The following is a 24600-nucleotide window of genomic DNA, read 5'->3' as shown; positions in this document are numbered from 1 at the left end:
CGTGGCATCAGTCGCTGTAGATTCGCATGTGCCCACCCGCCTCCCCGGGAGCCTGTAGCAGTTTGGAAGTTACCTTCAACTATTTGTATATGTATCATCTCAACCTTAAATAGGTACATACTTAGTCACTCCATTGCATGGGCACTATTACTACAATTCAACTCCTACCTCACCCTCTGCGGGGAAAAACAATCGAAGATGGAGTCGACGCCCATGCGCAATGGAGACAAAAGGAGGAGTCACTCGGTCCCGTGACTCGAAAGACTTCTTCGAAGAAAAACAACTTGTAACACTCCAGCCCAACACCAGATGGGGAGCTATGCAAAACATGCGAATCTACAGCGACTGATACCACGAACAGATGTACACTGGGTAAGTGACATTTTCATTCTAAATCATTGGTAGGTAGATAGTAAAATGTATACAAACATGTTATATTAAATGCAAACAAACTCCTCCTTCACCTCCTAGAGCACATTTTACTCACAAAATAGGGGCTTCAATGGCTTGCTTTGGTCGTATACCTATAGCTGATATATGTAAGGCAGCTACATGGTCTGCACCACACACCTTCACTAAACACTATTGTGTGGATGTTTCATTAAACCAACAAGCTAATGTTGGTTAGAAAGTGCTATGCACACTTTTTCCAACAACTGCAACACCCACAGGTTAGCCACAGCTTTTGGAGGGCTCTGCTTTACAGTCTATGCTAAGCATGTGTATCTACAGCCACACATGCCATCAACGGAAAATGTTACTTACCCAGTAAGCATATGTTTGTAGCATGTAGTGTTTTAGATTCACATGCGCCCACCCTCCACCCTGGATACCTGTCGTCATTCCAGTTTCATTTACATTCTCATTTGCATGGACATCTCTTTACTTACAATTACTATACACTCCATTCACACCTGCCTGCTGGAAAACAATCTAACAGTTGAGTCGATGCCCATGTCCATTACCAGCAACAGGAGGAGTCACTCTACCTTGTGACTCGAAAGACTTCTTTAAAGCAAAACCACTTGCACACATCTGGACCCAACTCTAGATGGTGGGAGTATGCTAAACATGTGAATCTACAGCACTAGTTGCCACAAACAGATGCTTACTGGGTAAGTAACATTTTCCTTATCGATGGCCACTGACCAATACATCAGCAGGCAGCAGTGGAAACACGAGGAGTTGAGAGGTGCTAACTGGTATATGGGTAACTAATAATCAGTAAAGAAAACAAGCATTTGCAATGCAATAGGTCTCGCATTTGTAAGAGTTAGAGCTATTGGTGTTGTAAATGACAATGTCCTTTACCTATGTGTTTTGTTTTAGAGTGTAGTGGATATATGCCAGGTGCCACAGAAACCCTCCCAGGCCTGTCGCTGCAGGAGAGAGGACACAACAAGACCGTCATCTTTGGAGTGTTTTTGCACCATTCTTACAGACTGGCTTGATACCCTAGAGATGCAACCCTTTCTAGTTTGTTTGCCTAAACCTTTATAGCACCAAACAAGACACAAAGTAGCACCTTTTGTGGCCTTTAACCCGGAAAATGAGGGGGGCAGAAGAGTTAGGAGCAAAGAAAAGAGGACAGACATATATTTCTGTGTGTTAGGATTTATTCCCCTACGTTGGCAATACCAGCCTAACTTTTAAAAACATTGATTGTATGCAAAGAGAATAAAAGAAGAGGCAGCTTAACTGCAAATGAATTATATCAATTCTGTTAAGAATGGCACCTGCTTTGCAGGGCTATGAAATGGCAGAACATGTATTACCAAGCGCTATATTTTTAAAAAACAAGTTATTCCCAGACTGCCCCAGCACGCACCAGACAAAGAACCCTAGGGGAGAGGATGTGGCGTAAGGGCCAGAGCTGCCAACCTTGCAACTGGGAAACACGGTTTGAGTCTCTGCGCCGACTCAACATCCTGTGATTCTGAGCAAATAACTGAGGGCCTCATTATAACCCTGGCAGTCACCAGAATGCCAGGGTCACGGTCGGACCGTGACGTTATGACCGTGGCAGAGCCGCCAAGGTCCAACCGTCGCACCGCCAGGCTGCCTGCAGCCCAGCAGTTGTAATCTGCTGAATTACAACAAGCAGCACTGCCCTGGGGATTACGAGTCCCCATCCCACAGCCTGTCCATGGCAGTGAAAGGCTGGTGGAATGCGGGACTCTGGGGGGGTGTCTGGGAGCCTCTGCAATGCCAGGGGCCCCCATGCACAGCCCTGTTGAACATTCCACTGCCCGAATTAGGGGCAGTGGAATGCGACGGGTGCTTCTGCACCCGCCGCACCACAACATTGCAACCGGCTCCATTAGGAGCCCGCTGCAATGCTAAGGCCCCGTGGTGACCTCCTAATAGGGCCGGCAGGGTTCAGGCCGCACCGTCGGCCTGATGGCAGGAAGCGTTTGGTGGGTGGAATGAAGCCCTTAATCTCCCCTTGCTACCAAAAATGAACATGTTCTTGTGTAACATAACCGGTGCTCATGTAGAACACTGTAATACTTTTGTATGGAGTTCGTGCTAACTGAACTCTATTTGAAGAGGCCTAATTTACATCCAAAGGCTAGATGTTTTTTGCTATCAAGCTTGCGGTCGTGAAGTGTTTGGGTCTGGAGTCTACTCCTTTTCCACTATTTTGGAGACAACACCTTTCACCATCTTCTTGCCTAGAACTAACCTATGTGCTTGGTTGGTGAACCTCCGGAGGTTATCAAGAGCACATGCTATTGCCTAGTGTTAAGCTCTTCTCAAGCCAGTTGGTTACTGCAGCCACTGCGGTCTTGACAAAACCAGAATGTCACAGATTACAATCCTGACCTAGCTTTTTTACCTCTTCATCTCTCAAAGGTTGATGCAAAGGAATTATAGCGATTTTGTTAAAAATGGCATCTGCTTTGCATCGCTTTGTAATGGCAGAACCTGTATTACCAAGATCCAATAGGTTTTAACATTAAAAAAATATTATTTTCTTAATTTATTTTAGAACCACAAGTTTCAAATTGCAGATAAGTACATTAAATGTAATGTACTTTGCATAGGTATAGATGGAACTTTGAATTAAAACAGTAATGTACACGGTTTGACATAAAATGGCAATAAGCTATTTTAAAAGTGGACACTGAAAAAATTTACATTTCCTGGGGAAGGTAAGTACAGATTAGTTTCTGAGGTAAGTAAAGCACTTACAAGTTCAGTCTATGGGGCATAGGCAGCCCATCATTGGGGGTTCAAGTAAACCCCAAATACCCAGCAACACAGGGCCGGTCAGGTGCAGAGGTCAGAGGGGCCCTAATAACTTAGGTGGCTATGGAGAATAGGGGTGCTCTGGTTTCAGTCTGCTAGCAGGTAAGTACCTCCGTCCTCTGGGAGCAGACCAGGGGGGTTTTGTAGAGCAATGGGGGGGTCCTAAGTAGGCACACAAAGTACACCTCAGCAGCACAGGGGCGACAGGGTGCAGTGGGCAAACAAGGCATCGGGTTTTGAATTGAAGTCAATGGAGGGACCCGGGGGTCACTCAGACAATGCAGGCAGGGCACAGGGTCAGCCACCGACTGGGTCAGCCACTGACTGGGCAAGGGTGAGGACCGCCTGCTGGTCACTACTGCACCGGAGGTTGGTTCTTCAAGGGCCTGGGGGCTGCGGGTGCAGTGCTTTTTCCAGGTGTCGGGTTCTTTGTTACCTGGGCAGTCGCGGTCAGGGGGGGCCCTCGGGATTCCTTCTGCAGGCGTCGTCGTGGGGGTGCAGAGAGGTTGGCCCAGGGTGGACACGTCGTCGGAGTCGCCTGGGAGTCCTCTCTGCAGCGTTGGTTTCTCTGGACCCAGGCCAGGGGCGTTGGGTGCAGAGTGGTGGGGACTCACGCTTCTGGAGTGAGGTGAGTCCCTTTAAAGATGGTTTCTTCTTGTTGCTTTAGACAGTGCCGCTGTCCACAGGAGTTCCTTGGTCCTTGTAGTTGCAGGGCAGTTCTCTGAGTCGGCAGAGGTTGCTGGTCCCGTTGGATGTGTTGATGGTGCAGGTTCTTTGAATCAGGAGGCAGGCCGGTAGGGTTGGGGCCAAAGCAGTTGTCATCTTCCTTCTTCACTGCGGGGTTTTCAGGTCAGAAGTCCTTCATCTTGTTAAGTCATCAGGAATCTGATTTCCTGGGTTCAGGGTCTCCCCTAAATACTAAATTTAGGGGTGTGTTAGGGCTGGAGGGCAGTAGCCAATGGCTACTGTCCCTGAGGGTGGCCACACCCTACTTGTGCCTCCTCCCTTTGGGGAGCGGGCGCATCACTATTGGGCTAAATCCTCCAAACCAAGATGGATGATTTTCTAAGGAGTGGGTCACTTTAGCTCTGGTCACCTTAGGGGCTGACCTGGCTGAGAAGTGGCTCCCTGTTTTTCTCATTATCTCCCCGGACTTGCCACTAAAAGTGGGGGCTGTGTCTGGGGGAGACCTCAGGAACGGCAACCACTTATGTACACTCTGTCCAATGTTACTAAGTAGGGCCCCTACATTAGCCTCATACATTTCAGTTATGGTCCGACTCATATATACCCCAGATATTTAAAAGGAGTAATTTGTAATTGTATATTAGGAAAGAGTACCATCCACCATTCCATCCGACTGTAAAGGGGAGAGTAACAACTTGTCTGCATTTAGCATGAACCCTGAGTGCATCCCCACTTCCTTTATTGTATCATTGATTGCACGCCATGAAGTACCCAGGTTCCGTAGGGTCAGCAGGATATCGCCGGCGTACAGAGAAAAGATGTCCCTCTGGGGTCTGATGATTACCCCGCACCCCTCATGTCTGTTTCGTGTGAGCCTCACTAGAGGTTCGATAATCAGGGGAAAAATTGGTGGTGAAAGTGGCTACCCCTGTCTAGTCCCTCTCTCCACTGACCATAAAGCCAACATCCTAGTGCCTATCTTTACGCTAGCTTTATTATCTGTATACTAGAGCCGCACCCATTTGAAAGGGGTAGTACCTAGTCCATAGAGTTGTAGTGTTTGATCTATAAATACCCAGTCAACCATATCAAATGCTTTATGAGAATCTAGGCTAGCAAGTGCACCAGTGTCCTCCCTTTTCATTATCTGTTCAATATTTAGAAAAGCTTTCCTGATTTTAGTGGTGATAGTATGTGTAGGAAGTTGGCTCTGTATATACTATTTCAAAATAAGAAATAGTGTGCACAAAGTCTAAGGGTTCCCCTTAGAGGTAAGATAGTGGCAATAATAGATTATTCTAATGCTCTATTTTGTGGTAGTGTGGTCGAGCAGTAGGCTTATCAGAGGTAAGTGTTAAGCATTTGTTGTACACACACAGGCAATAACTGAGGAACACACACTCAAAGACTTACTCCAGTCCAATAGGTTTTTATATTGAAAAATATATTTTCTTAGTTTGTTTTAAGAACCACAGGTTCAAGATTTACAAGTAATACTTCAAATGAAAGGTATTTCACTTAGGTACTTTAGGAACTTTGAATAATCACAATAGCATGTACGGTTTTGGCAAAAATGGCAATAAGCTATTTTAAAAGTGGACACTGCAAAAATCAACAGTTCCTGGGGGAGGTAAGTAGAGGTTAAGTTCACAGGTAAGTAAAACACTTACAGAGTTCAAAGTTGGGTCCAAGGTAGCCCACCGTTGGGGGTTTAAGGCAACCCCAAAGTTACCACACCAGCAGCTCAGGGCCGGTCAGGTGCAGAGGTCAAAGAGGTGCCCAAAACACATAGGCTTCAATGGAGAACAGGGGTGTCCTGGTTCCAGTCGGCCAGCAGGTAAGTACCCGCGTCCTTGGGGGGGGTCAGACCAGGGGGGTTTTGTAGGGCACCGGGGGGGACACAAGCAGGCACAGAAAGTACACCCTCAGTGGCACAGGGGCGGCCGGGTGCAGAGTGCAAACAGGCGACGGGTTTTGTATAGAAAGCAATGGGGAGACCCGGGGGTCTCTTCAACGATGCAGGCAGGCACAGGAGGGGGCTCCTCTGGGTAGCCACCACCTGGGCTAGGCAGAGGGTCACCTGGGGGTCACTCCTGCACTAGAGTTCGGTTCCTTCAGGTCCTGGGGGCTGCGGGTGCAGTATTGGTTCCAGGCGTCGGGTCCCTTGTTACAGGCAGACGCGGTCAGGGGGAGCCTCTGGATTTCCTCTGCAGGCGTCGCTGTGGGGGCTCAGGGGGGTCGTCTTTGGCTACTCACGGGCTCGCAGTCGCCGGGGAGTTCTCCCTGTAGTGTTGGTTTTCCGCAGGTCGAGCCGGGGGCGTCGGGTGCAGAGTGGAAAGTCTCATGCTTCCAGTGGGAAACGTTAAGTCTTCAAAGTCGTTTCTTTGTTGCAAGAAAGTTGCAGATTGTTGAACAGGGCCGCTGTTCACAGGAGTTTCTTGGTCCTTGGTTGCAGGGCACTCCTGAGGCTTCAGAGGTCGCTGGTCCCTGTTGGATGCGTCGCTGTTGCAGTTTTCTTCGAGACAGGCCAGTAGGGCTGGGGCCAAAGCAGTTGTCGTCTCAGTCTTCACTGCAGGGCTTCAGATCAGCAGTCCTTTTTCTGGTTAAGGTTGCAGGAATCTAGTTTCCTAGGTTCTGGGGGCCCCTAAATACTGAGTTTAGGGGTGTGTTTAGGTCTGGGAGGGCAGTAGCCAGTGGCCACTGTCCTTGAGGGTGGCTACACCCTCTTTGTGCCTCCTCCCTGTGGGCAGGGGGGCACATCCCTAATCCTATTGGGGGAATCCTCCTTCTACAAGATGGAGGATTTCTAAAAGTAAGGGTCAGCTCAGCTCAGGACACCTTAGGGGCTGTCCTGACTGGTGGGTGACTCCTCCTTGTTTTTCTCATTATCTCCTCCAGCCCTGCCGCCAAAAGTGGGGGCAGTGGCCGGAGGGGCGGGCATCTCCACTAGCTGGGATGCCCTGTGGTGCTGTAACAAAGGGGGTGAGCCTTTGAGGCTCCCCGCCAGGTGTTACAGTTCCTGCAGGGGGAGGTGAGAAGCACCTCCACTCAGTACAGGCTTTGTTCCTGGCCACAGTGACAAAGGCACTCTCCCCATGTGGCCAGCAACATGTCTGGTGTGTGGCAGGCTGGTAAAAACTATTCAGCCTACACTGGAAGTCGAGTATGTTTTCAGGGGGCATCTCTAAGATGCCCTCTGGGTGTATTTTACAATACATTGCACACTGGCATCGGTGTGCATTTATTGTGCTGAGAAGTTTGATACCACACTTCCCAGTTTTCAGTGTAGCCTTTATGGAACTGTGGAGTTTGTGTTTGACAAACTCCCAGACCATATACTCTTATGGCTACCTTGCACTTACAATGTCTAGGGTTTTGCTTAGACACTGTAGGGGCGTAGTGCTCATGCACATATGCCCTCACCTGTGGTATAGTGCACCCTGCCTTAGGGCTGTAAGGCCTGCTAGAGGGGTGACTTACCTATGCCACAGGCAGTGTGAGGCTGGCATGGCACTCTGAGGGGAGTGCCATGTCGACTTAGTCATTTTCTCCCCACCAGCACACACAAGCTGTGAAGCAGTGTGCATTTGCTGAGTGAGGAGTCTCTAGGGTGGCATAAAACATGCTGCAGCCCTTAGAGACCTTCCCTGGCATCAGGGCCCTTGGTACCAGGGGTACCAGTTAAAAGGGGCTTACCTGAGTGCCAGGGTTGTGCCGGTTGTGGAGGCAAAGGTACAGTTTAGGGAAAGAACACTGGTGCTGCTCATGCAGAGTTGAAAGTCAGTCTTGGACTTGCTGTGGTCTTTGTCTAGCGAGAGGATGAGCTGCATGTTGTCTGTGTAGGAGACAATGTTCAGTACATGGCTTCTTGCGATGTTGCCCAGGGGGTCATGTACATGTTGAATACGGTCAGGTTGAGAGAGGATCCTTGGGAAACTCTACAGATGATGGGCTTTGGTCGAGAGGTGAGGGGGGGAAGGTGGATAGTCTGCATCTGGCCGGAGCGAAAGAACACCATCCATTTCAGGGTGTTTTCTTGGATGCCGATCTGGTGGAGTCTCTTCAGCAGGGTGTGGTGGGACACTGTATCGCTATACGCTGAGAGGCGCCCGATTGTCCTTGGTCTAAGAGGATTCTGGTATCATCTGTGGTGGCGAGCAGGGCGGTCTCTGTGCTGTGATTTGGGTGAAATCCGGACTGTGATGAGTCTAGCAGGTTGTTGTCTTTTAGGTGAATCACAAGTTGCTGTTTGAGAGCCTTCTCTAGTACTTTCGCTGTGAATGGGAGCAGGGAGATAGATCAGTAGTTTTTGAGGTCATTGGGTTTGGCAGAGGGCTTCTTGAGGAGGGGTTTGATTCTTGCTTGTTTCTTGTCAGAGTAGGTGGTTGTGTTGATGGATGAGTTGAGGATGTCTGTGAGTCTGTTGCTCATAATGTTGCTGCCGAGGTTGAACATGTGATGAGGGCAAAGGACAGTGGGGGGTTCATGAGTGGATGGATTTCATGATGTTGGTGGTCATCTTGGTGGTGATCTGATTCCACTTTTAGATTCTGTGCGTGAAAGTGGTGTCCAGGAGGTTGATGGTGTCTGCTGCGGTAGGTTGCGGTGTGAAGTTCCTATAGATAGTAATTTTTTTATGTGAAAATAAGCAGCAAGGGTGTTGCACAGTTCCTGCATGGGGTGTATGGTGGTCTCTAGTGCTGTGGGTTTGTAGAATTCTTTGATGATAGTGAAGAGCCCTTTGCTGTGGGTGGTGCAGTCATGAATGCAGGTGGCTAAGGTGGTTGAGAGAATCCCTGAGTGCGATTCAGTCTTTGGGGAGTTTGGAATGGTGCAGTTTTCCTTCTAGTTGTTTGTGGGTGCGTTTTGCGGTGCGGCGTTCCAGTGTGTACCAGTTTGCTTGTATGGAGGTTTTGTTGGGTTTGTTGGGGCAACAATGTGTACGCATTGTGATATTAAGGTGGGGGAACTGTTTGACATCTCTGTCGACGACCTGGGTGTGGTGCGGCAACTGGTGATTATATCCAGCGGGTAGGAGTTGAGGACGTCAGTCCATTGGTGCTCGCTTATCTTGCTCCAACTTCAATGTGACATGCGAAGATGTCTTGGTGTTCTGTTTCAAAATAGTTGAAATGGACGATGGCATTGTTGGTCCAGGTGAGCTCAGAGGTGTAACTGTATTTGATTTTATTGCTAGATGTGAAAATGGGTTGAGCAGTGTGCTTGGGGTCTGTGACTATCACTCTGAGTCAAGTGATTCCCATGCTGTCTAGGAGGTTGGCGGTGTGGATGTCATTGGTGTTCTCTAGCTGAAAGTTAAGGTGTCCAAGGAAAATGTAACGTAGATGATCTCGTAGATTTAATTGCAAAAGCTGGGGTGGAGTCTGTGTGGTCTGTAGGCCAGGGTGCCTTTGGTGGTGGTTGTGTTGTTGATGTTGAGCTTAAAGTCGAAGTGTTCCATAATAGGTTTGCTAATGTCTTCCGTGGTTGCTCAGGGGATAGTGTCTTTGTAGATTATGGTGATGCTTCCTCCGATCTTGTTGGTGCGGTCACAGTGGATGATCTTGTAGTCTCCAGATATGGCTGCAACGGTGTCATGTGCGGAGGTATCGTTGAGCCAGGTTTCTGTCAGAAAGACTAGGTTGGGTGCGTGGGTGGTGATGGTGTCCTAAAACTCAGTTGTGTGTCTGGCTAGTGAGCAGACACTCAGTAGAATGCAGTTCAGTTGGTGGGTGGTCATGGTGGCTAGAGGCAGTCATTCTGTGCGGTGTACTGGTAGACTGGAGGAGCATGAGAACCGGCATTGACGGCAGGTGAAGAGGCCCATTGTGGTGCGTGGAGAAGTAAGACAACACCTCCTGCTGGGTGGTCGGGCTTTGAGGAAGATGAGTTCTCCTCTGAAATATCAGGTGATGGGAGAGCCACAGTTCCTGTCACTTGAAGTAGTCCAAGTACAGACAGGTGCAGACGGGCTTGCCTTTGGCATGCCAGTGGTGCGTTGGCGTCCATTACTAGTTCTGGAAGGGGCTAGCAGAGAGGTGGAAAACGGCAGGAGCCGGCTCAGCAGAGACGCACAGAAGACAGAGACAAGGCACAAATTACAATAACAGCTTAAGACAAAAATTAGGCACAAATTACAGTAACCGACCAAAACAAAAGCGCGATACAAATTAACAATAACAGACTAAGACAAAAACGAGGTACAGATTAACAATAACCGACTAAGGCAAAAACAAGGCACGAATTACGAATACCAGGAAACAAAAAAGTGCAGAACTGTAACGGGGAGACAGGGACCAGAAAAGGTTAGGCTCAAACTCAGGAGCCCCTGGGCTGAGCCTGAGAAGCAGCACCTCTGCTCTAGAGCCAGCAGCTGAGGAGCGGCAGACTTGACCAGTGTTAATCTATGGGTATCGAACCCGTCAAAAAAAAGCTGCATGTGAGGACTGGGGATCCAATTAGAAGGAACCAACAAGTAGGTTCCAATCTTGAGATGTCCGAGGACCAGGGGACACCTTCAGTCTTCTTTTCAATGGGCAAGGGGCGACGGATGCTAGGTGTCCTGAGGCATCTGTTTTTTCTCCACTGGAGCACTCGCAGTTGATGGGGCCTGCGTGCAGAGGCTGCAGGCAGCAATGGTGAGTCCACAGTGGGCAAGTCCAAGGTGGGCTTTGTCTCTGAGGGCCAAGGGACTAGGTTGGCACCACTGAGTCACTTTCACTAGAGCTAGGCGGCACGGATGCAGTGGTGCATTCAGGTGGCGAGTTATCTGTGGTCCAAAGTCCTCGCAGTTGTCTTGGGGTGCCTTAAAGATGCAGGGACGCAGCTCCACTGCTTCACAGGCGTTCCTGGGTCTGTGTTGAAGGCAGGGAAGCCTCTCTGGCTTTTGGAGGCACAGCAGCTTGCAGGGCGATTCAACTTTAGCGCAAATCAATGAGAACAGCAGACAGGCTGACATGGATGGGGACAAGTCAGGTGCTGCTGCTTCAGCCTTGCTTTGTCGGCTCTTCTGTGTCCTTCAGAGATCAGCAGGAATCTGTTTTCCTGGTGTCAGGGGCTCCCTTAAATGCTGAATTTAGGGGTGTTTTCGGGAGTGTTGGGTAGTAGCCAATGGACTACTTACCCCTGGGGTCACTACACCCCATATATATGACCACTTGCTGGGGGGAGTGATTATAACTCTGTCCCAGAGTTTCTGAATCTGCCAACACCAAGATGGCAGATTTTTCAAAGCTATGTCCACATCAGGCAGTGCACCTTAGGGTGGGACTCACCTGAGGAGTGAACACACCTCCCTGAATACTGAATTCCCCACCTGTCCAGGTGTCACATGGGCCCTGAGGCAGGGGTTGGCATCTTTCCTGTGAGTGAAGCCAGATATGCTTACCAAGAGCGGTGGGCCTCTTTGAAGACCCCTGCTTTGGAATGCAGATTTACATCCTGTTTGGGGTGTGTAAGCACCTGTCCCAGAGCAGGCTTTGTTTATGACCGCCTGAAAGCAAATTCTCTCACCCTTGGAGGTCAGCCACATGTCTGGTGTTGGCACACTAACTAAAACTTGTCAGCCCTAACACGGGTAGTTGGTAGGTTTTCAGGGGGCACCTAGAAGGTGCCTTCTGGGTGCATGTACTAATAAATCCATCAGTGGCATCAGTGAGGATTTATTAATATGATATTGTAGGAAGCTTGCTCTGTATATACTATATCACAATGAGATATAGGGCCTGATTCTAACTTTGGAGGACGGTGTTAAACCGTCCCAAAAGTGGCGGATATACCACCTACCGTATTACGAGTTCCATAGGATATAATGGACTCGTAATACGGTAGGTGGTATATCCGCCACTTTTGGGACGGTTTAACACCGTCCTCCAAAGTTAGAATCAGGCCCATAATGTGCACAGAGTCCAGGGGTTCCCCAAGAGGCTTGACAGAGGCAATAATAGATAATACTAATGCTATATTTGTGGTAGTATGGTCCAGCAGTTAGGCTTATCAGAGGGTAGTGTTAAGCATTTGTTGTACACACACAGACAATAAGAGTAACACACACCCAATGACAACTCCAGACCAATAGGATTATTTTATAGAAAAATATTTGTTCTTAATTTATTTCTAGAACCACAAGATTCATTTAGCAGGTAAGTAAATTAAACGAAAGGTACTTTGCATTGGTATAATCAGGACTTTGCAATCCAAAAAGGGAGCACCCTGTCTTAGATTTCAGCTTGAATAGCCCCAAAGCATCATGATAAATGCAGTCATTAGAATGAATTCGAATAATATTTCAAAAAGTCTTTCACCATTAATGGGTGCAGCAAGTGCTGTAACGTTGTAGAAAGTTTTTCACCAAAAGTTGGTGCGGCGAATGCCGTATCTCCGGACACGTGTTTCTGGCTTTTGTTCATTATCAGCGGAGAGCAAAGTGTGGCAGACGGGGTTGCTTGAAATGCCGCCTAAACGTATTCTCAGGTTTTGGTACCACTCAGTAGACGCACAGGTGCTTCACCAGAGCTCGTCAGCTCAAAGGCTCACGGGAGCCGTTAAATACACAATCCAAAAAGGGAGCACCCTGTCTTACATTTCAGCTTGAATAGCCCCAAAGCATCATGATAAATGCAGTCATTAGAATGAATTTGAATAATATTTTAAAAAGTCTTTCACCATTAATGGGTGCAGCAAGTGCTGTAACGTTGTAGAAAGTTGTACGTTTTTTCTTATTCATAGCACCACCTTTAAAACTGGGATGAACATTTTTTTTAAAACATGGCTATTTATTGATATTATTTTATTTACATCTTTTTAGAAATACCAAGCACAGCAAATCTGATTTAATTTTCTCATTTTGAAAAACAAAACCTGAAATAAAAATTTTATCATAGGCCTCCTGAACTCCCTTAGGGTTAAAAAAAAAAAAATGCTGCACTTTGTCCTTCAGAGAGTGAAGGAGCAGCATACCGCCTTCGGCCTGCGTGGCAGTGACGGGTGACCTCCAGGGAGACGTTGACACCTTCTACTGTGGGTCCACCTTCACATCTGCAGAGCACATCTGGCTCATCTCCAGACTGGGCACACATTATAGGGCCCTTTTAAAGATGACTATATCAATAAGTTAATTTGGCCCATGGTCTGTGATGGCAAGGAGGAGAGGCTAGGTGATTCAACAGCTCACCGCTGATTGCCCTTTCTTTTCTTTCAGGTGATCTTCGAGGCTCTACCTGTGGAATCTGTGACATACTATTTTACCACAGTACTGCAACTGCTGCAGAAGAGGAGGTACGATAGACACAGTTACATTGCCCTTGAGCAACTATCCTTCCAGATGTACCTGTCTCTGGTAAGTTTGCCATCTAACATTTTTAACACAATTAAGTTAAGCTGAAGGGGGCGTGCTTGTGTGTGTACGTGAGCGCTGCGAGGCACGGGTTTGAATTAATGCAGGCAAAGCTCTACACTTCCAAGGGCTACACTGCACATTGGGTGCCATTACATACTAGTAAAATCTGTGGTACATAGTCCATAAAACAGCAACAACCTCATTATGTTTGCCCGGCGACCACAATGAAAGTTTAGTGAAGGAAGAAGCTAAAACCGCCATAACTTTAGACTGCTTTAAGTGTAAAGCTGCAAAGGAATGCCGCAACCATCGGAGGCTAGAATCTTGCAGTTTTTATCACCTGATTCTAATTAAATCAAGTGCCCCCTTGCACTTCTCGTATTTATGAAGTGTAGGAAGCTGGCTCTGTATATACTATCTCAAAGTGAGAGATAGTGTGCACAGAGTCCAGGGGTTCCCCTTAGAGGTTGATAGTGGCAATAATAGATAATACTAATGCTCTATTTGTGGTAGTGTGGTCGGGCAGTTAGGCTTATCAGAGGGTAGTGTTGAGAATTTGTTGTACACACACAGGCAATAAATGAGAACACACATTCAAAGATTTAACTCCAGGCCTATAGGTGTTTATATAGAAAAATATTATTTTCTTAATTTATTTTAGAACCACAAGATTCAGATTTCAAGTAAGTCCATCCCCTCTCGCCTTTGCAGTTGGCGTCAGGATTCGCCATCACCTGCCCCACTGGGAATCCATCACTCCTGACAGGTGGGTTTTGCAGATAATTCAAAGGGGCTATTCCCTCCCCTTCGAATCTGCCCCACCAGCCATGCCTCCATCAGTCAGCCAACTTCCGGAAGATCATTTGGCACTTCTCCAGGAAGTCGCAGCTCTCTTGACCAAGGGAGCCATAGAGAAGGTCCCTGTGCCAGAAGTAGGTTGTGGTTGCTATTCCTGCTACTTTCTGGTGCCAGAAAAGGACAAGGGCTTACGTCCTATCCTAGACTTTCGGGACGTCAACTACTTCCTCAAGAAGATATTCAGAATGCTCACTCTGGCTCAGGTCCTGTCTGCCTTAGACCCATGAGACTGGATGGCAGCATTGGACTTGCAGGACGCTTATTTCCACATTTCCATCCTGCCTGCCCACAGACGTTACCTGCGGTTCGTGGTAGGTCATGAGCACTATCAGTTTACCGTGCTCCCCTTCGGCCTTACCAGCGCCCCTTGTGTTCACAAAAGTGATGGCAGTGGTTGAAGCTTATCTGCGCAGGTTAGGGGTCTCAGTCTTCCCCTAACTCGATGACTGGCTGTTGAAGGTGGACTCACTCCAGAAAGTCTCCTCCCACCTTCAGACTACGGTGAGCCTCCTGCACATGCTGGGATTCACTATCAACGGGCCGAAGTGACACTCGCTGAGGGAGAGGTGGGAGAAAACGATCGGACACGTTTTGTCCGAGACAGAGTGGAACAGGGCTCTGGCTTATCCCCGGGGGATCTCGCGTAACACCCGTGTTCGGTGGCATGTGTAGCTGCAGATACACATGCTGTGCATAGTCCACCGTCTGGTGTTGGGTCGGAGTGTTACAAGTTGTTTTTCTTCGAAGAAGTCTTTTCGAGTCACGAGACCGAGGGACTCCTCCTCCTTTGTTTCCATTGCGCATGGGCGTCGACTCCATCTTCGATTGCTTTTTTTCCGCCATCGGGTTCGGACGTGTTCCTTTTCGCTCCGGGTTTCGGGACGGAAAGATAGTCAAAACTTCGGAAAACTGCATCGGTATTGTTTCGTTCGGTATCGGGTTAGATAGAATCGACACCGAATCGTGAAGAGCTCGGGTAGCCCTTCAGGGTAACTTCGACCCCCCGTCGGGGCCTGGTCGGCCCGACCGCGTGTAACATCGACACCGATGGAACGGACCCCGTTCCGATTCTGTCCTAAATGCCACAGCAAATACCCATATACAGACCAACATTTGGTCTGTAACTTGTGCCTGTCGCCCGAGCACAAGGAAGAAACGCGTGAGGCATGTCGTGCGTTTCGGTCCCGTGACCGAAGAGCCAGAAGGTTGCAAATGGCGTCCACGCCGACAGGACAACGAGGGTTCGAGGAACAAGGAGAAGAAGAGGAAGCCTTCTCCATCCATGAATCGGACTCGGAGGAATTCGACGTCGAAGAAACCGTGAGTAAGACGTCGAAACAAGCACCACACGGGAAAACAGACAAGGCCCTGGGGACGCCACTGCCAACAGGCCATGGCTCAACCTATAAAATAGGTGACCGTCCATCGGCACCGAAAAAGGGCGAACCGGTGGCGAGATCGTCCGACTCGGGTCGAGACACAGGCACGCAGCAATCTCGGGACCGAGAAAGTGCTGCCGAAAAGGGTCAACGCCGAGACAGCGGAACCGAAGCTGCTCGACGCAGAGACAGCGGCACCGAGGATGATCGACGCCGAGAAGGCTCGACTACAAAAAAGAGAAAATTCTCCTCGGAGCCGAAAACAAGCAAAGACACAGTTTTGGTGCCAAAACGCCCAGCAACCGAACCGACTGCCAGCTCGTATTCAGAGGAACAATCACTGTCCTCTAAAATGCGCAAACACAGATTTGAAGAAGAGTTACAAACCACTGACGTAGACCACACCCAGAAGCGGATCTTCATACAGAGTGAGACAGGGAAGATCAGCACTCTTCCCCCAATCAGGAGGAAAAGGAGACTCGAGTTCCAAACACAAGAACAAACACCACAAACAAAAGTGGTGAAGAAAGTAACTCCACCACCCTCTCCTCCACCTGTAACTCATACATCACCGGCACAAACTCCGTCACATTCACCAGCTCATACCACCATGAGCCAAGATGACCAGGACGCTTGGGACCTATACGACGCCCCAGTATCAGACAATAGTCCTGAGTCGTACCCTACCAAGCCCTCACCACCTGAGGACAGCACAGCGTATGCACAGGTGGTAGCTAGGGCAGCAGAGTTCCATAACGTGTCGTTACACTCAGAACCTGTCGAGGATGACTTCCTTTTCAACACCCTCTCCTCCACCCATAGCACCTATCAAAGCCTGCCTACGCTCCCGGGAATGCTAAGGCACGCAAAACAGATCTTTAAAGAACCTGTCAAAAAGCAGAGCGATAACTCCACGGGTGGAGAAAAAATATAAAGCACCGCCCACGGACCCTGCTTTTCTCACATCACAACTGCCACCAGATTCAGTTGTAGTAGGGGCAGCTCGCAAGAGCCAACTCGCACACATCAGGCGACGCCCCACCTCCGGACAAAGAAAGCCGCAAGTTCGACGCAGCTGGAAAAAGGGTTGCTGTACAAGCTGCAAACCAGTGGCGCATCGCGAACTCTCAGGCGCTCCTAGCGCGATATGACAGAGCCCATTGGGATGAGATGCAGCATCTCATCGAGCATCTGCCCAAAGAATTACAGAAACGGGCAAAACAAGTAGTTGAGGAGGGACAAAATATCTCTAATAACCAAATACTCTCCTCTATGGATGCAGCGAATACAGCTGCAAGAACAATAAATACCGCAGTAACCATAAGAAGGCACGCATGGTTGCGCACATCCGGGTTTAAACCCGAGATCCAACAGGCAGTGCTCAATATGCCGTTCAACGAACATCAATTGTTTGGACCCGATGTGGACACGGCAATTGAGAAATTGAAAAAGGACACTGACACAGCCAAGGCCATGGGCGCACTCTATTCCCCGCAGGGCAGAGGCACTTTTGGCACATTTCGCAGAACACCCTTCAGAGGGGGGTTTCGGGGTCAAGCCACACAAGCCAGCACCTCACAATCAACACCGTCTACCTACCAGGGACAGTACCAAAGGGGAGGCTTTCGGGGCCAGTACAGAGGGGGACAATTCCCTAGGAACCGGGGAAAATTTCAAGGTCACAAAACCCCTACAACCAAACAGTGACTCACAAGTCACTCAACCCCTTCACACAACACCAGTGGGGGGAAGACTAAGCCAATTTTACAAAGCTTGGGAGGAGATAACAACAGACACTTGGGTCTTAGCAATTATCCAACATGGTTATTGCATAGAATGTCTCCAAATCCCTCCAAATGTCCCACCAAAAACACAAAACATGTCAAAACAGCATTTAGACCTTCTGGAATTAGAAGTTCAGGCATTACTGCAAAAGGACGCAATAGAACTTGTACCACGTACACAAAGGAACACAGGAGTTTACTCACTGTACTTTCTAATACCAAAAAAAGACAAAACACTGAGACCAATCTTAGATCTCAGAACACTAAACATCTACATCAAATCGGAACACTTTCACATGGTCACGCTACAAGACGTATTACCACTGCTAAAACAACAGGACTATACTGTATGACAACCTTAGATCTAAAGGACGCGTATTTCCACATACCGATACATCCCTCGCACAGGAAATACCTAAGGTTCGTATTCAAGGGAATACATTACCAATTCAAAGTGTTGCCGTTCGGTATAACAACCGCACCAAGAGTATTTACAAAATGCCTAGCAGTAGTAGCTGCACATATCAGAAGGCAGCAAATACACGTGTTCCCCTACCTAGACGATTGGCTAATCAAAACCAACTCCCTAACAAAGTGTTCACACCACACAGAGTATGTCATACAAACCCTCTACAAACTCGGTTTCTCCATCAACTATGCAAAATCACACATTCTGCCGTGCAAAACACAGCAATACTTAGGAGCGACAATCAACACAACAAAGGGGATAGCAACTCCAAGTCCACAAAGGGTTCAAAATTTTTACAAGGTTATACAAGCCATGTATCCGACACAAAAAATACATGCAAAGATGGTATTAAAACTCCTAGGCATGATGTCTTCATGCATAGCCATTGTCCCAAACGCAAGACTGCTCATGAGGCCCTTACAACAGTGCCTAGCATCGCAATGGACACAGGCACAGGGTCACCTTCTAGATCTGGTGTTGATAGACCGCCAAACATACATCTCGCTTCTATGGTGGAACAGTATAAATTTAAACAAAGGGCGACCTTTCCAAGACTCAGTGCCACAATACGTGATAACAACAGATGCTTCCATGACAGGGTGGGGAGCACACCTCAATCAACACAGCATCCAAGGACAATGGGACGTACATCAAACAAAGTTGCATATAAATCACCTCGAATTGTTAGCAGTATTCCTAGCGTTGAAAGTATTTCAACCCATCATAACCCACAAATACATTCTTGTCAAAACAGACAACATGACAACAATGTATTATCTAAACAAACAGGGGGGAACACACTCGACACAGCGGTGCCTCCTGGCACAAAAGATATGGCAATGGGCGATTCACAACCACATTCGCCTAATAGCACAGTTTATTCCAGGGATCCAGAATCAACTAGCAGACAACCTCTCTCGAGATCACCAACAAGTCCACGAATGGGAGATTCACCCCCAAATTCTAAACACTTACTTCCACATTTGGGGAACACCTCAAATAGACCTATTTGCAACAAAGGAGAACGCAAAATGCCAAAACTTCTCATCCAGGTACCCACACAGGCAGTCTCAAGGCAATGCTCTATGGATGAATTGGTCAGGGATATTTGCATACGCTTTTCCCCCTCTCCCTCTCCTTCCATATCTGGTAAACAAATTGAGTCAAAACAAACTCAAACTCATACTAATAGCACCAACATGGGCAAGACAACCCTGGTACACAACACTACTAGACATGTCAGTAGTACCCCATGTCAAGCTACCCAACAGGCCAGATCTGCTAACACAACACAAACAACAGATCAGGCATCCAAACCCAGCATCGCTGAATCTAGCAATCTGGCTCCTGAAATCCTAGAATTCGGACATTTAAACCTCACCCAAGAATGTATGGAGGTCATAAAACAGGCTAGAAGGCCATCCACTAGACACTGCTATGCAAGTAAATGGAAAAGGTTTGTTTGCTACTGCCATAGTAATCAAGTTCAACCATTACATGCATCTCCAAAGGATGTAGTAGGATACTTACTACATTTGCAGAAATCAAATCTGGCCTTCTCTTCCATAAAGATACACCTCGCGGCAATTTCTGCATACCTGCAGATTACCCATTCAACTTCACTATTTAGGATACCTGTCATTAAAGCGTTTATGGAAGGCCTAAAAAGAATTATACCACCAAGAACACCACCTGTTCCTTCATGGAACCTCAACATCGTCTTAACAAGACTCATGGGTCCACCTTTCGAACCCATGCATTCTTGCGAAATGCAATTCTTAACGTGGAAGGTTGCATTTCTCGTTGCCATTACATCTCTAAGAAGAGTAAGCGAAATTCAAGCGTTTACTATACAGGAACCTTTTATTCAAATACACAAAAATAAGGTAGTTCTAAGAACTAATCCTAAATTTTTACCAAAAGTTATTTCACCGTTCCACTTAAATCAAACAGTAGAACTACCAGTGTTCTTTCCACAGCCAGACTCAGTAGCTGAAAGGGCACTACATACATTAGACATCAGAAGAGCACTAATGTACTACATTGACAGAACAAAACTAATTAGGAAAACAAAACAACTGTTTATTGCATTTCAAAAACCTCATACAGGAAACCCAATATCAAAACAGGGTATAGCCAGATGGATAGTTAAGTGTATCCAAACCTGCTACCTTAAAGCAAAGAGAGAGCTGCCCATTACACCAAAGGCACACTCAACCAGAAAGAAAGGCGCTACCATGGCCTTCCTAGGAAATATCCCAATGAACGAAATATGTAAGGCAGCCACATGGTCTACGCCTCACACATTTACTAAGCACTACTGTGTAGACGTGCTATCCGCACAACAAGCCACAGTAGGTCAAGCCGTACTAAGAACTTTATTTCAAACTACTTCCACTCCTACAGGCTGACCCACCGCTTTTGGGGAGATAACTGCTTACTAGTCTATGCACAGCATGTGTATCTGCAGCTACACATGCCACCGAACTGAAAATGTCACTTACCCAGTGTACATCTGTTCGTGGCATTAGTCGCTGCAGATTCACATGCGCCCACTAGCCTCCCCGGGAGCCTGTACTTTTGTAAATATATTACTTAAACTTTATTTTGTACATACTTATTCATTCCATTGCATGGGCACTATTACTAACATACACAACTCCTACCTCACCCTCTGCGGAGAAAACAATCGAAGATGGAGTCGACGCCCATGCGCAATGGAAACAAAGGAGGAGGAGTCCCTCGGTCTCGTGACTCGAAAAGACTTCTTCGAAGAAAAACAACTTGTAACACTCCGACCCAACACCAGACGGCGGACTATCCACAGCATGTGAATCTGCAGCGACTAATGCCACAAACAGATGTACACTGGGTAAGTGACATTTTCATTACAATACATCCAATGTAACTACCTGCATAGGACGTACCTTACTCCTCACCAACTGTTTCGTATATATGGGGCGACCCCCAGGACGTGCCCCAGATGTGGTGAGGGCGAGGCAGACTTTGACCACATGATGTTGAAATGCACAGTGTTACAGATTGGCTGGAGGGCAATGATAGAGATCATGTCAGGGCTATATGACACAGAACTGCCGTTTACCCCCGATATATGTCTACTGGGCCTAAAAACTGGTACTTTACGAGGGAAGGTTGGGAATCGCTTCCTGGATCTCGCACTGGCCCTCTACAAAAGGCTGATCATGAGGGGTTGGAAGGCTCCTAGCCACCCCTCACTCGCTGAATGGAAAAGCGACGTCACGAAGTGGACCAGGGCAGAATGACCGGTCTTGAAGGCTGAAGAAGCAACAGGTATCCAACAGACCCCCATAGCTCCAGAATGGGAAGATCTAATGATGAGCTGGGACAATATAGTGAAAGGACCAATAGCTCCCAATACAGTACCAACAGAAAGAGAGCCCTGAGTGAGTATAGAAATGAGATAAGGTACACACACAATAATACCACCTTTTGGGGAGGGAAAAACACCAATGAAACAGTTTGACGAGAATGCCAACAGATCACAATATGACACATGGGGCAGTGCGGAGTCGGTCACATACTGTTGCAAAAAGCAGCAGGAAAATGTATGAGGTTGGATAGTTATCCCCCCAAGTATAGCGTCCTCAGGGAATGACCCCTCCTAACCAACACCAAAACCACACACAAAAAGCCACCGAGTGTGTACATAGTTTAATTTCAAGTTAAAGCTGTTATGCGGGCATATAAAGTGAATGGGTAACACAGAACAACAATGAGTAAGACCTCCAAAGAAAGGAACGCTAGAACTCTAGTGCTAACAGATAGAGTTTAGATGAAGGCCAAGATGTAAATTAAACCATGACACAAGATATATGTGATGCCTCGTATAAAGATGTATCCTTTGAACATGGTGCATGACAAGAATAAGATGTTCCCATTAATGTACCTGTGAAATGTAAAACAGCGAATTGTTAATAAAAATATATATATTTTTTTTAAAGTGCCGAAGTGACACCTGACTCCCTCTCAGACACTCCCTTTCATCTGAGCTGTTTCAGGCTTATGCTCCCGAAAAGCGAGTCCAAAATATTCAGGGTATGATTCCGATCTTTCAGCCTCTGTCTTGGGTTTTGGTGAGACTGACTCTGAGGCTGCTGGGCCTCATGGCCTCCGGCATCCTGCTAGTGACACATACCAGATGGCAAATGCTGGCTCTGCAGTGGGACTTGAAGTTCCAGTGGGCGCAGCATTAGGGGAATCTCTCCAACATGGTCCCGATCTCGAAGGTTACTGCAGAAGACCTGCAGTGGTGGCTTCCGAATCCACATTGGGTCCCTAGCAGATCCCTCTCCCTTCCTCAGCCAGATCTATCCTTTGTGACAGATGTGTCGCTTCTGGGTTGGGCGGCCCCATGGGAGAGGTAGAGATCAGAGGCCTCCGAGCTCCATATCAATTTTCTGGAGCTCTGGGCGATCAGGCTTGCCTTGAAAGCATTTCTTCCCTCTCTCAAAGGGAAAGTAGTGCAAGTGTTTACCGACAACACTACTGCTATGTGGTACTGCAATAAATAGGGCGGGGTAGGATCCTGGACCCTTTGTCAGGAGGTACTACTCCTCTGTACATGGCTGGGACATCAGGGCATTACCCTGGTGGTTCAACATCTGGCGGGTTCTCTGAACGGCAGAGTGGATGAACTCAGCCGTCGATGCACAGCCGATCACGAATGGCGTCTCCATTCGGAGGTGGCGCAAGTTCTCTTTCAGCAGTGGGGAGAGCCGTGGTTAGATCTGTTCACCTCCGCAGAGAATGCACAATGTCAGCTGTTTTGCCCGTTGGAGTTTCCAAGGTGGCACTCACTCAGAGAAGCTTTTTGTCTTGAGTGGAACTCCGGCCTCCTTTGCGCCTTTCCGCCTATACCACTTCTGGCCAGAGTTCTCAAGAAAATCAGAAACAACCGGGCCCAAGTTATCTTGGTGGCTCCGGACTGGGCATGGAGCGTATGGTATCCAGAGCTATTGAGCAGGGCCACCGATCCTCCACTCAGACTGCCTCTTCGGGCAGATCTTTTGTCCCAGCAACAGGGGAAGGTTCTCCACCCGAACCTGTCCCATCTCCTCCTTCATGCGTGGAGATTGAGCGCCCGCAGTTGACGATTTTTGATCTTCCGCCCGAAGTCTGCAATGTTATCTGCGCAGCCAGGCGTCCCTCCACCAAAATGGTATATGCCTGTCATTGGCATAAATTTGTGGCATGGTGTACCAACAAATCTGTTGATCCCCTCTCTGCTCCTCTATCTAAGGTTCTTTTGTTCATTTTTTTCTTTAGCTCAGCAGGGCTCTGCTTTGGGCACCCTTAAAGGGTGTTTATGGGCCATTTCGGCATTTCTTAGGCTACCTGATCAGCCCTCACTCTTTCAGTCTCCTATTGTGAATACATTCCTTAAAGGTCTTACCCATTTATTTCCTCCCACTCCATTTATCATGCCTCAGTGGGACCTCAATCTTGTCCTTACTTAATTAATGTGTTCTCCCTTTGAGCCAATGCACAATTGCCCTTTGCAGCGCCTCACTTTCAAGACTGCCTTTCTTGTTGCCATCACTTCTGCTCGTAGAGTGAGTGAGCTTTGGGCTATTTTTTCCAAGCCTCCATTCTTGTCTGTGCACCCAGACAAAGTGGTGCTGCGCACTAAGGCTTCCTTCCTTCCCATTCATGTAGGCCAGTTCATCACCTTGCCTACTTTTTACACACCCCCACATCCTTCTTATGAGGAAGAGAGACTCCCCCCACCTGGACCCAAAAAGAGCGCTGGCATTCTATCTAAATCGTACTAAAGATTTCTGAGTGGACGATCAACTCTTTGTTAGGTATGTGGGTGCGAAGAAAGGGAAGGAGGTGCAAAAACATACCATCTCTCGATGGGTGGTACTTTGCATCAAGATGTGCTACGCTTTGGCCAAGAAGCAACCCCCTGAGGGCTTGCACGATCATTCCACCAGAGCAACTGCTGCTTCCACTGCGTTAGCACGTGGAGTTCCTTTCCTGGATATCTTCCAGGCCGCTACGTGGGCCTCCCTGCACACGTTTGCTAAAGATTACTGCCTGGACAGTCAGGTCCGTCAGGTCCGTCGGGATGGCTTCTTTGGTCATTCGTTCCTGCAGGACTTTCTAGTATGATCTTGGTTCGCAGCCCACCTCCGAGGATGGCATTGCTTGGGCATCTATTCTAAGGTAAGAAATCTGCAACTAGAAGTCTCTGTCAGATGTACAAGTTACTTACATTCGGTAACGAAATATCTGGTAGAGACATATTCTATTTGCAGATTCCTTATCGTCCCACCCATCCTCCTCGCTTGTGAACTTATTTCTAGGGACAGGGATTCCTCCTTCAGGTCCTTAGCTCTGGTGCCAATCTCAGTGTTCTTAGCGGCTCTGCGCTTTGGCATGGAAAGTAGTTTAAAAAAAAGAAAAAATGACGTCACTGTGCTGAGGCGGTGCCTATTTACTACTCCTGATGTCATCACAGCGACTACAACTCCAACGATGTCGACCAACGCCACCTACTGACGTGCAAGGGTATTTTCCGAAGAAAACCTCTCCGGATCCAGTCTGACGCCTGGGGGAAAATTCTAAGGTAAGGAATCTGCAACTAGAATATGTCTCTACCACGTATTGTGTTACCGAAGGTAAGTAACTTGTACGTCTTTGCTATAAATCAATCAAGGCCTTGTAATTTGCTTGTCATAATTCTGACACCTTTTGTTGTTGAGGCCATCTTCCATGCCGCTTTCTGGGGTCATCCAGTTTTGTTGGTCTTTTGTTGGTTCTTTCTCTGATTTTGAGGGGGGTAGCCGT

General features: G+C 47.8%; 1 protein-coding gene across 2 annotated transcripts in view; it reads left to right on the top strand.

Moving 5' to 3' along the window:
- The window catches only part of LOC138296807 (exportin-5-like), a 1394731-nt gene that overhangs the window by 1258615 nt on the left and 111516 nt on the right, over positions 1 to 24600 (top strand). For both annotated transcript variants that reach the window (XM_069236253.1, XM_069236252.1), the window contains one exon: positions 13139 to 13276. In XM_069236253.1, the coding sequence (XP_069092354.1) occupies positions 13139 to 13276 (138 nt within the window). The remainder of the gene's footprint in view (positions 1 to 13138; positions 13277 to 24600) is intronic.

The sequence above is a fragment of the Pleurodeles waltl genome, chromosome 5 (genome assembly GCF_031143425.1).
Source record: "Pleurodeles waltl isolate 20211129_DDA chromosome 5, aPleWal1.hap1.20221129, whole genome shotgun sequence".
NCBI classification, from domain to species: Eukaryota; Metazoa; Chordata; class Amphibia; order Caudata; family Salamandridae; genus Pleurodeles; species Pleurodeles waltl.
This window is presented reverse-complemented; position numbering and strand designations above follow the sequence as displayed.